This window comes from Solenopsis invicta, chromosome 10, assembly GCF_016802725.1.
Source record: "Solenopsis invicta isolate M01_SB chromosome 10, UNIL_Sinv_3.0, whole genome shotgun sequence".
Classification (NCBI taxonomy): Eukaryota; Metazoa; Arthropoda; class Insecta; order Hymenoptera; family Formicidae; genus Solenopsis; species Solenopsis invicta.
The window spans coordinates 7,734,111-7,747,922 of record NC_052673.1 but is presented as its reverse complement, the minus strand read 5'-3'; the positions used below and the strand labels follow the sequence as shown (position 1 = coordinate 7,747,922).

Sequence of the window (13,812 nt, the reverse complement as noted above, 5' to 3'; positions counted from 1 at the left end):
GTAACTATACTTAAAACAACAAGTAGGCCATATTAGGAACATATTAGATATTAGGCCATATTAGATACAGTTATTTTATTACAAAATATGAAACAATATTATACAAACTGCTATACTATCTGATAGAAGACATTTTCTAGTTTGTTTGCCCTTAAAGTTTTATTTTTAGTTTTCGTTTAAGAAATATTATCTGAAAACAAAGTGATATGTCAATATAACTTTCTTTTATTAATTTCTTTTGTATGTAGAATTCTTTTTTATATCACAGTTTCTTAATATCACGTTTGCAAGCAAAACACGTATGTAGGTATGAACTATATTCGATTGCTCGACGATAGCCGCGACGAGGGAGTATTTACTCTCGAGAGCTTTCCTCGGGGGCAATCTGACCGGTGAGCTGGGCATTCCAATTTCAGGATCGACGTTTCTGGCGGCGCGAGGAAGAAGGGAACGCGATTGAGAGAAGGCGAGAATCTCGCCGCCATAAAGATTTGTATCGCCCTGGAAACGTCGAGGAGAAGCGCGAGGAGGCGTGCTCTCTCTCTCTCTCTCTCTTCTTTTTCCGTTTCTTTCCTTGCACCCTCTCGTGCGCTCGGGCGAGTGGGCGTCCCTTTTCAAGATTTACGACGATTTAATCGCGCAATTAATCTAACACCTTGTTGCAGCAACACTTCGCGCCGGAGCGGCAGCGGAGAAGTAAAAATTTCGAGCGCGCGAGAGGGGAGAAATCGGGCCCGCTTCGATCTATCGTGGACGGTATCGCGGGGTCAGTGGAGGAGCGCGAGACTTAACCACGTGTTAAAGGGGAGTAACGAGCACGCAGCGGCGGGGCGGCGGGGAGGGCAAGAGGGGCAAAGGGCGAGAGAAGAGATAACCGCGGCTTCATGGTGCGCGCGGGGCAATCATAAGCGCCGCGAAGGACCGCGTATCGTTGGACCGCGATAAATGAGTCCCCGCACTTTTATCGGGTCGCCATTGTTTTGCGAGCAACGGAGCAGGGTAATTCGAGAGAGTTTAGGTACGCATCGTTTGGAATATGAAAATTGCTCGGTATCAATGTTACGATATTATTCTTTTTTTTTACGTGTGTAAAGTCAGAGTCTTTTCTAAAATCTATGTCAAAGGGTATATGTAGATTTTTGATTTAATTTGGATATAGTTAGTGATTTGAAATTGATACTTTGATAATACTAAAGGACGGTCCTTTTCACCGCTTTAGCTTAAATTTTATAATATTACCGATACTTTTGTAAACTCTATCAAGTTTTCTAACTCGTATCACTACAAATTTTATTAAAACTAATTTATAATTGCTATGAATAAAAACATGTCAATTATGAAAATAAATTCGAGCTAGTTTTATTTCAGTGTACTTACTTTTTCATTATTGTTTATTAATTATTAAATATTTGATCGCTTTTCCGATAAATTATCAATATAAAATAGATGTTAATTAATAATTCTTTATAATTTTAATTACTTTAATTCATAAATTCGATATTTTTGTGATTTTAAATTACAAACTATATCCAATTAAATTCACGTAAATTGTGCTAATTTATAATAGAACTGCTTTTAACATTTTTACTGCGTAATGTATATTATTACTATGATCGTTTTACATTCAATCCATCATTTTATGCCGAAGAGTGTAGATTTGTAATTTTTGAAAATTCCAACTTAGCCCCCTTTCTCTTATAGATAAACAGTAATAAAGCAACGTTTGTTAAGTCAATTTATTAAAATATATTTAGGTACAAATAAAGTACAAATAAATAAAAAATAAAACATTTATTTTATAAAATGCATCCCTGAAGTTTTGCCTTAGGGCTTTCAATCCTAAAAGATTGCATGTAAACACGTTACTGTGAGTAAAACTTTTTATCAACGTACACGATGCAGGATGATTCTAATTGAAAAGATGTAACGTTGTTAACAACAAGTTTAATCGAACAAAGCCGTCACTAAAGATATGTGATTGTTGCATTAAAATTCAGTTCATTAGAACAATATAAAATTCATTATATTTAATTTATTTATACCTAGCAGTTGAATATGCGACCAAGTTGAATTGAATTTCTAAAATGTTTAGAATACATAGAATATACTTGATTCTATATTACCTACAGAAAATGAAAAAAAACTTTAACATGGAAAATTTTTATATTTTAATTTCATTACACAGTTATACTTTACATAACTATATTGATATACCTAAACTAAAGACACATCATACAAAGTTATAAGATTCCATTGTTGAAAAATGTATATATAATTAGTAATATAGCTACAAAATTATCACAGTAATAATATAAATTATGCAGTAACATAAAAAGTAGCTCCGTTATAAATTCGCGCGATTTACGTAAATTCAACTCCGTCTGACACGATGATCGAAAGCGAGGCGTATATAATTCGTCTTGAGATCTTCCAGGCTGTTGTTCTCGGCGACGTACAGACGGCGAGGACACCCCCGCAAACGTTCGCGCTCGCTCTGTGTGTACGCGACCAAGGACAACAACATTCTCCGCAAAACTAATTGCCAGGTAAATATATACGAACATCGAGCGGCAACGCGCGCGTTTGTGTGTGCGCGCGTTGCGGACGACACACGCGGGGGCCCCCGCGGGGCCCCGTTGTCTATACGTCGGAATTTATTGCGCTTGCCCGGAGCGACCGATAGCGGTTGGGAGGCACGGCAGAAGGGAAGAGAGAAAGAGTCGGGCTCTCGTACGAGAGCGCATAATTTATGCTCTCATTATGCAACAACCGAGATTCATTACGGGCGACACGCGTTGTCTCGCGGATTCGGAGATCTCGATCTCTTGCGAGGGACAATCCCGATGGGGCGAAGATGTCGAGACGACCAGTCGGGAAGGTCGTGCCCTTTCGATGCTCTTTGGAAATCGGGGTATCATCCTGCGCGCAATTTACAGATCATAGAGATAGAAATCACAATTGAGGGAGAGAATCATAAAAATTTTATTTTAGAAGCAAGAAGTTTGCACATAATCTATTTTTTGACACACATACGCACGCACACACGTACACATGCATACATCAAATGTTCATATCTTTAATACGTTCCCCTTTTTCATGTAATAGAGTTCACGGGAAGAATTGCCAAATTTGAGCTATTTTTTAAGGCTCTTGAGTACTCACCGCGGCCATATTAAAGTTGTGACGTCAGAAGCGAGAAATTGCGTGAAATGACATGTAATTTTGTCCGACGTGCCATTTGTAAAACCAATTTGGATAAAACAAACTAACAGATAGCCTAATTTTCTAAAATGCTAATAGAATGCACAAAACAATTTGAAACTGTTAAATTTGTATCTATCTTATTTCTTATTTACTTTTTATTTTTCTCACTAAATATTGCTTATATAAAGTAAAAATGTTAAACATTAAAAAGATATATATTTTAGGACATCGATACGCATTCAGCAACTCTCCTTTAATCATATATGATTATTCAATATGAATAAAGAACCCTGTAAAATTTGCAAAGGTAAGCGCATGGATTTTGTTAACTGATTGTAAATTGCAAAACTTTATACAATACAGATGTAAATATAAAGTTTTCCGCTTCTTTAAAATCTCTATTTTAAAGTATTCTTGTTTGTTATTATATGAGACATCTGTGAAAAGATATGTATGTCAGATAATTAAGAATAATGCAATTATAAAAATAAGAATCTTTAAAAGCGAAACATTAAAACACTTAGTATTTCTTTAACAATATCTATAGTTATTATGTAAGGAAATTCAAGTAAGTATATTATGCGTTTACAATTGCACTTAGATTTTCTAGATCTTATTGCGATTTTAAGAATATTATTTTATTTGCAAAAAATAGATGTATCGAAGCTAGCGAGAAGTGCGTATGCTCTCTTGCGCCCCTTGACCCGCTTTATCGCAGAAATCGAGGCGGGAGGGAAAGAAGCGCAAACTGGCGGGGACTCGCAGGGGGTGGGTACCCCGCCCAGGCGCGTTGCATAGCGGAAACTATCGGTCGCCGTAGTGGGCCGCGCGCTGCGCCTGTAATCTTCGGGGCCCGTAACCACTCTTCGGCCGGCGACAAAAAACCGGCGGAGAATGAAATACGGATTACAGTGGTTGGGCCGGGGTCGGATAATGGCTGGATAATGATGACCCCTGCGCCGATTGCCCTCCGCTACCATCGCCCAGCTCGGCCCGCGGATCACATTTTCCCCGCCTTTTTCCTCGTTTCCCTTTCCCTTCTCACCGCCATCTCTCTCAAACGCGCTTCTTTATCGCGTATCGAGATTTCCATACAAAGTTGCGCTCGTAATACGGCGATATCCGCGGCGTGCAACTCGCTGCGTTTCTCACGCGCATCGCGCGCATACACTCGCGAGTGCATCGGCCTCATCGACATTAAAAGGAAGGAGAAAAAAAGGATCGAAGAATTTCCGCACGTTTCGAGACTTTGGATTTCGACGAAATCTTGAACTTGATTTATCCATGCGACTCTAAACTTAAAAAAAGTTTGATATAAAACATTTTTTTGTACAGAGTGACAAAAAGTCCGGAATCGGTGATATATCTCGAAAACACAGCATTTTTGACAAAAATGTTGTACACAGAAGTTGTAAGGTTTTAAGTGGCGTATTAAATAAAAATTATCTTTTCAAAAAAAGGTAAAAAAAGCGCCTATGTGTGTTGCGCGCAACTTATCTTGAAATTGTGTAATCTAATAAAAATGATATACGTTTATTTAAAAAAATGTGTGAAATCTTTTAAAGTGCGCCTATTATAAAGAGAATATAGTTTTTCTAAAATTAAAGTAGTAGTATTTGTATTTTTTTGAAAAACATTTTTATTCTAACCCAACTGATAGTATCTTCAACTTTTATACAAAACCCAACGTGGTACTATTTCTGTTTTGTCATTGAAAAATCTTTGTATTTTAAAAATTCAAATGATAGCATCTTTAATTCTCATTGAAAAATTTTATTCTAACCCAAGTGGTATTTCCTTAAATATTGTGTAATTTAATTCAACCTAAGTGCATTTTTACAAAAAATCTTTTAAATAATCAAAGTGTACTATCTTTGTATTTCCATTGAAAAATCTTTCAATTTTAACCCAAGTGGTTGTATTTAATTGTAATAAGTTTCAATGGAATATATAACATTTAATTTAAAAGATTAAAGAGGAAACGGTACAAAATGAGAAAATTTTATTGAAATAAAAAATTTTTGATGTACAAAAAACATGGCGCTGCTAGATAGAAAAAGCAGAAAGACATAAGAAAAAATGCAATAAATGTAACACTTCTAAGATATGTGTTACAAAAGAAATTTGCAAAATAAGTTTTAGTTTCTTTAATATTTAAGTAATTCTAATCGTAAGTTAAACTTAAAATACCACAATCTATACATATCTCAATGTTAATGTGACCTTGAATAAAAAATCATATTAAAATTTTTAAATGAAAATTTCTTTTCTTTTATTACACATTCTTGTAGCTAACTTCGAAATATTTTCGAAACATTATAATAAATTTTCTTTTGGTTAATTACCATTTCTATCAATGTAGATTAACTTTGGTCTTAGTTTAACTTGCTGTTTATCTTTTACCAATTCTTACAACTAGAAAAAGATAAAGAGTAAATTAAATTGAGATCAAAGTTAATCTGCGTTGGTAAAAGTAAGTATAAGTACATGTCGAAATATGAGCTGACAAAGATTCAATATTATTGGCATTAGTAGATTTACATCTTCCAATCCAGTGGTCGAGATTTTTTTAATTAGATACCTTATGTTACAATTTTATTAAAGAAATTACATATTTCTTGAAATGACCAGCTGCCTACCGCGTGGTCTACCACCTACAGTGTCGTCGCGCTACAGGCAAAGATACCAGATTGCAAATGGAACAGCATACTAACATTGTTCGATGAGAATTGATGGGAATACGCTATCAAGCGCCGGCAACAAGCTGTTGGTGAGGATACGCTAGCAAGTGTCGGCAACACACTGTTGATGGGGATACTAAGTGCCAGCAATACGCTGTTGTGAGAATTAGAATATGCCACTAAGCGTCGGCAACACATTGTTGGTAAAGATATGCTATATAGCAAGCGCCAGCAATGTGCTGTTGGGAGGGATACGTTAGCAAGCACTGGCAACACTCTGTTAGCTATTATTCCGTTTGCAATCCGAAATCTCTGGTGATAAGTAGCTGAGTGCTACATTTAGAAGTTTCTGCTCTTTCAAGTTTTTGTAGAATTAAAAAAAAATTAAATAATATTGTCAGAAAAAAAATTTTTTGAAAAATACTTTTTAAAAAAAAATGATTAATTATTCTTAATATAGAGATAAAATTAAAAGGACTAAGAAAATAAAAAGTTAAAAATGTATATTTTATAAAAAAAAAGTTTCAAAACATTTCTGTGCAATAAATATAATTATTTCAACAGACGAAGTTGCACGATTTTCAGAAAAAAATACGAAATATTGTTGTACTTTTTAAATACAAACTCTTTTATTTAAAAATAAACTTTTAAAAGCATAAACAATTATTTTTTTTTAAATTGTACCAAAAAGAAAATGGTCGCTCCTCAGTAAAAATGGAAAAACTTTTAACATAAAAAATAGAGTTAAAATATGGTAAAAAAAGATATTTATTGATAAGAATTGTTAAGTTTGTACACATTTTTTTGTTTTTTAGCTTATTTACCATTTTAAGTACCATCTTAAGATCAACCAATCAGAGAGTCATATTATTATAGTATTTTAAGATATTACTTAAAATAAGAATCCACTATGAATACTGGCCTTAACACTTAAACTTTCATAGTCACACAAACTTCTATAGGATCATATAACCAGTCTGTAATGGTAGGCATATATATTTTATTAATGTGTCAACGTATTTTGACAACACAGTAACGTTTTGAAAACATCCTTTTTAGGATTTAACATACTAGATTAAATTAATACAAACAAATTCAAGTAGAACAAATAACTAGTTTAATGATAAATATGCGTACACGTATACACGCACGCACGCACGCACGCACACTCATACATACATACATATTATATGTGTGTGTGCGTGTGCGTGCGTATGTGCGTGCATGTGTGTATGTAGACTAAACATTTTGTATATGGAGAGTTCTTATCTTTAGAATCAATCAATTATATTCAATTATCTATAAATGCTACAATATTATTTAATATTAAATATTTTCCTGAAATATTATTTAATATTAATAAAAAGTGGTTATATGTCTACTCCTAATAATATTACATAAATATTATATAAATATTATTTGAATATCATATAAAAAGTGAAAAATATGATTTATTTCAATATTTTAAATTATCAAGAATATTATAACTTTTAAAAGTAATAATTATAAAGTTTATGAATATTTTATGCATAATAATTCACATTTTTATACAAAAATTAGACAATAATTTTTAGGCAAAAATAATATTCGTAGAACATTTTCATCATATTCTATGGATATTAAAATAATGTACCACAAATATTATATAGAGCAGATATATAACATTAATATAATTTTTCTATAACAATATTAAAATAATATTAAAAATATTGAATAATATTCTTGAAATATTATTTTATTATTATTTTTATTTTTAATAATATTTATACAATGTTCTAGGAATATTATAGCGCTTATTGGATAATTCGGATGATAAATATGAGGCTTTCTTATCTGTTTATTTTTATAAATATAAGGTAAGTACACTTATTTATTTTTAATGCAAATAAAAATTATTAGCAATTAATATTTTAAAATATTGATATTACTCGTCAAAGTTCTTATCAATGTTTTAAATAGCAAGCTGATGTTATTTATCGTTATTTTGGCGTTATAATATCATCAAAAGCGTTATTTTAACGTTAAAGTGATGACAAATAACGTCAATTTGCTACCTGGGTGTGTCGACGAGTAAAAAAAAAATTATATATTTCTTTTTTCTTTTCAAGAAGTGACTCTCTCATTTGCGTGATACACGCTAAACTTGGCCAAATGTGGACGCATACGCACACGCACATATATCTACACCGCGCGCGCGCAAATTTGGTATGTAACCGAAGATAACGAAAGTTAAACTTCTTGTGCAAACTTTAAAAAATTTTTATTTATCAAGTCAGTGAAAGCAATATGTCACGAGCAAACTTAAAAAATTTTTGACACAAGATAAACATTTTAAAAAATGTCCAAATGTAAATATATACATTGTATATATATATACGTACAATGCGGTGCAATTGTACTTTATACATTGAATAATGCAAGCGGTTTTTAAAACACTTGTACTAATTAAGTTCATGGACGTTTGGACTAGATTGAAAGTAAATCTGGATGTCCAATAGATATTATGTTCTGTCTAGGATTAAGGGAAAGTAAGGTTATTGTACGCACTGGGTAATTGTACGCTTCGTGGTTTGGCATCTTCCCGATGAACAGAGATATATCACGACGATATTTGTAGGCTAAAGGTATTTTTTTAATGTATAACCATACGTTATATTATTTAAAAACGTAGTTAATTGAAAAAATAAGAAAAAGTAAAATCATGATTTTTGTTGCAATTTTGGCATTCAAAATAAGGCAACAAGTCCGTATTTTTAATTTATTCATTTAATCTTGTTATACCTAACAAAAGTATGTTTTTTTGTGCGTTTTTTGAGCTATTGTTTATTAAATTCAATTAAACAGTCATTGAGTAATTGTTTTTTTTTTTATCAAATCAAGTCCGCAGTGGACAATTTTATGCATCCATCTTGAAAGGCGTGAGACCACGTGAGACCAACTATAGTGCCATTAGTACAGTGTAGTGCAGTGTAGTGCAACTAAAAGAATGGACTATAACCTCATTTTTCCTCCGCGTACATTTATCCAACTGCGCGTACAATTACCCAAGGCGCAAGAAATTTTTTTGTTTATCCACTTGCCTCTTTTTGCTGAATATAGCATTACCAAATAAAAAATTGTTCAATATGACAATACATAATGATAAGAAAATGTTTAAAGTTTCTATTTCTGTACTCGTATCAATTTCAACTTCAAAAATCACTTCACTGCGATAATTTTCCCTTAGGTGCGTGCAGTTTACCTACTTTCCCCTATATTATTAAAAAAAAAGATTTTTAAATCTGTAAATATAAATAGGAAAATAGAATGCTAACAAAAACTACGTTTGATCGCTACAACAGAATAACTTTTTAGCATTTTCTATACGCGCACAAATCTAAAATGTGCACTAGAGCTAATATAACTGAAATCGTTATTTAAATTATTATTAAAATTTGTTTTCACATTAAACATAAAAAATAATTTTTTCAGTAAAATTTAATAAAAATTTTATTGTATATTTATTAAAATTTTATCAAATATGTAATAAAATATCAAGTTTATTAAAATTATTTTATTAAAACAAATATATCAATGTCACAGTTAGCATCAATTGATAAAGTCACTTGTGACTTTATTAATAATAAATAAAGTATCGGCATTGCTTACCGACAGAAATTTATAGTCTTCTAAATTCGAGATAGTGTCAATAGTGCACGAGTATTGTCGTTACTGTCGTAACGTTACGGTTGAAATCGAGCATAACAATAACAGCAACATTATTAATATGAATTCTGCGAGCAAAGTTAGTATAAAAACCTAATTTTGAATAGTTTTTATCATATCTTGTTTTAATTATCTTACAAGTCTTAGCGACTAATGAAAGAAAGATCGAGATAAACGTTAAATAAGAAAGTATCTTGTGTTTTTAGGTTAAACTGTCAATGAGAGTTTTTAGTTAAACATAATTAAAGTTAATGAATATTTATATATAAAACTGTTAGAATTAAAATTTTATTCTTATTTAGGTGGGTGAGATCTTTGCTGCAGCTGGAGTGGCTTTCAACAAGTTAGGTGAGCTTACAATGCAGCTGCATCCTACATCAGATTCCCTAGCAGGGTAAGCTACAACGTATTAATATTATTTTGATCTATATAATATATTGCTTAGAGGTAAAAATGCAATTAATTTTACGTCCATCTCCATTAATGTAAATTAATTTGGATCTTAGTTTAACCTATTTTTTATTCTTTTCAGTTTGATAATACTGAAGAAAACGGTTTCCCTCACTAATTTGGTTCAAATTTTGTAATATTGTTTGTTTTGGATAGAACACAAATATGAAACAAAAAAATCGTCGCTCTCAAGCAGGTAAAAAGTTATAAAGTATAAAAGAATGACACTTGAGGGGGTTAGGACCACACATGGTCATCCCTTAACCCTGTCAATTGCGACAAAAATGTGAGGTGGTTTAGGACTTATCTTTCGGGTTTTTTTCTTCCTAGAGAGGGCGGAGATCCTTCAGATGAACCTTACTTTGTTAAGAAGTACACATTTACATTATCAATTTTTTTTTGTTAAACATAGCCTCATTTACACGTTCTCAATATCCATCTATGCCATCGGTGTGACACATTTCCTAATCCCACAAGTGTCATTCTTTTACACTTTATAACTTTTTATCTGCTTGAGAGTGACAATTTTTTTTATATTTGTGTTGTATGTACCAAAATAAACAATATTATAAAATATGAATCAAATTAGTGACAGGGATTGTTTTCTTCAGTATTACATTCAGTTCTAACAATTAGAAAAAGATGAAAAGTAAATTCAACTAAGAGCAAAGTTAACAAGTCTCCTACATTGTTGAAAATGGACAATAATGTCTGAAAAGTATAAGTAATTCTGACAAACTACACAAAAAGTCACATTTCCATTACAATTATCATGTTCAGGGCTGCTGCTGATATATAAGACTCCTTTCTGCACAAGGGATTTAATTCTCCTTTCTTAATACTTTTATTTACTAATCTTTTATAAATATGGCATTGTATAATTTTTAAAATATTTTTAGAGAAGACAATTTTTTATCTTCGGTTCTGGTACTTGACATTCAGTTTGTTCTAAAAGATTTGTGTAATATTGGAAAATAACTATTTGATCCAACCAATGATTTTGATTTTGTGACATGGTTTCTCTAAATTGATATACAATACTTGTTTTCTTGAAAAAATTATATCTGACAGAAGTAAGCAGATGCAATTAGAAATAGAGAATTGTTATTTATAAATTGATATATTATGCAACTTAACATCTTGTTAATGCACTTTTGTGTAGTGCAAACTTACACATCCGGCGGTCCTGATCATGGCAATATTTATATGAGGTGATTCTCTGGTAGTATGTTGCATTGTATTTGAAGCTGACATACAGAAATATAAAAAATAAAACTTATCAAATTTATAAAAAATTAATTAAGCTATTTTGTGACATTTCATGGCAATCAAGTTTCAATAAATTTGCCTAGAATATTTTTAAGTTATTGTAATGTAGCTGTTACAAATAGCTTCTCTTGTTCCTGCAAGGTATTGCAAATTCGCGATATATAGAGCTAGAGTATCATCTCTTATGCCTCAATCAGATCCCATACTCTTCATAATTTCCTATCCTCCTCGATGTGTAGTAAATGGGCTGACGAGGATATTGAGATGCTCCGTCAGTCAGTCAGAGTCTTCAGCGAAGAACTGAGCAGAATAAGCGAGCACATCAAGAGTCGGACGGTGTAAGTTTTCACAGACTGCCATCGAGGCAGTCAGTCCGAATCTTACATCGAACGTATTATTTTCTTTTCTAGCTCTCAAATTCGAACTACCTTAAAGAAAAAGACGTTTGAGGAAGCAGGCATGACGGTCAGGCAGCAACAAATTCTACCTCAGCAAGGTCAACAATCGACGTTAGTTCAGCAACAGCAAGTCACGAAACAGCAATCGACGTCAGGAAACCAGAGTCTGATGGGGAAGTCGGCGGAAGTTACGCTGAACATGTTAAACGCACCTGAAACGGAGGTGGACGTTGAGGGACTTCCCGAGGAGTGTCAAGTAAAACTTGAATTTGAAGAAGGCGCTACCGAAGAAGTCACTGGTTAAACTAGTTTACTCCTTTTAAATTAAGTGAAATAAATGAAAAGCTGGTGATACCATTTTCATTTTTTATCATGTAATTGTTCATCAAACATTCGAATTTTAACTAGTTTTAAGTATCAGTCTCACGTAAACTCATAAGTTACCTTTGTACAATAAATTTATGAAAATTTAATTTGCTGTTATCTAATCTACATTTATTTCTCTTTTAGAATTTCTATATAAACTAAATTTTTTAAAATTTCTATATAATTATATAATTTTTGAAATAATTTCTCAGATTTTATACGAATTGTAACACTTCAGAAATACTGAGAAGGTGTTTATAGGGTGAATCGCTAGAGATGTTATAGATATCATTTTTTTTTTAAATAACTATGTTTCTTTAGGCAATTGATTCATTTCGGTAAACCAAAAATAATTAGGCCTTTAACAAGCAAAATTTATTCTGAAAAATACATTTATAGAAATGATATCACAGTGTGATACTTCTACAATATTATAAATTATATATGTATAGCCAAAAAAAAAATTTGAGAATGGCCATGTCCACGATTTAGCCGATAGGATTTTTCGAGACGCCATACGCCATCTCTGTAACACGAACATACACTATGATGCCAATATATATACATACAGTCGGTCAATACCTCGGAAAGCACATCAATCGTCTGTTGGCACACCTGGCGAAGGGATGAGTACCGAGTGCGCGTACACGAACTTTGAATTTTTCCTATCCTAACGACTTATGCGCGATTTATTGAGTCGCAATTTATGCGAGCGCAATCAGGACAAGACACAAATACTGAAATGTGGGGGCAAATAAACAGTAGGTACTCGTACAAATAAATTGACTCACCATTCGCTGATCGCCCCGTCCAACTCCGTCTCGTAGCAAAGAAGAATCTGAGAGCGGCCACGGCCAGCCACGGCGGCCTTTTCCTATAACGCTTTGAAACTCCCGTACATTAGTGATGCACATTCATTCTGGCCAAAATGGGAACTACATGTCACATTCATTTTGCGACCCGCCGTTAAAAACAGTGTGGATGCATCACACCCTCAACGTAAACTTGTGCGGATAGTGATAAACGCGGTAAGGGGAAATAAAGGACAAACTCGGCTTCACGTATGCGTAAATGTGCCGAATATTTCCGAGTCTAACCGAAGTTGTCCTCTATTCGTCCTATGGCCCATAAGCTATGGGCGTTTTTCCTCTTACGTCGATTATTATACCCTTCTTCGCCTAAGATAGTAGTTTACGCTCGGTCTGTAGTTTTCTAAGTTTATGGGATGCATCAGATTTTATTGACAGCAAAATGGATGTTAGCTATTTCTCGTGAAATGGATGTGAGTTGTTGTCCGTACTAACATCCATTTTGCTGTCAATAAAATCTGATGCATTCACACTGTTTTTAACGGCCCCAATCAGCATACAATATTTTTTAAATGTTTTTTAAATATTTATTTAATATTAATTTTTCATTGTACAATTTATTATAACAAAAATATTTATTAAATATTTATTTAACATTAACTAAATATTTAAAATAATGATTTGGGAAAATGTTTATTTAACGTTTATTTAACGATTATTTAATATTTATTTCACATTAATTTTTTATTTAAAAAAACATTTTCTAAAAACATTAATTTAATATTTATTAAACATTAATTTAATATTTATTTCACATTAATTTTTTATTTAAAAAAACATTTTTTAAAAACATTAATTTAACATTTATTAAATATTAATTTAATATTTATTTTACATTAATTTATCATTTGAAAAAACATTTTTTAAAAA

The 13,812-nt window shown here is 32.2% G+C and overlaps 1 protein-coding gene across 2 annotated transcripts; it reads left to right on the top strand.

Moving 5' to 3' along the window:
* The first annotated feature begins 9,553 nt into the window (after positions 1-9,553).
* Positions 9,554-12,180, top strand: LOC105202445 (chromatin complexes subunit BAP18). Of its 2 annotated transcripts, XM_011170975.3 has the most exons (4): positions 9,555-9,669; positions 9,893-9,984; positions 11,549-11,647; positions 11,720-12,180. In XM_011170975.3, exons 1-4 carry the CDS (start codon positions 9,652-9,654, stop codon positions 12,009-12,011), a joined length of 501 nt encoding a protein of 166 aa, XP_011169277.1. In that variant the 5' UTR covers positions 9,555-9,651; the 3' UTR covers positions 12,012-12,180. The 2 variants fall into 2 exon arrangements, with proteins under 2 accessions (XP_011169278.1, XP_011169277.1); XM_011170976.3 differs by lacking the exon at positions 11,549-11,647 and having other exon boundaries at positions 9,554-9,669.
* Positions 12,181-13,812: the final 1,632 nt, after the last annotated feature.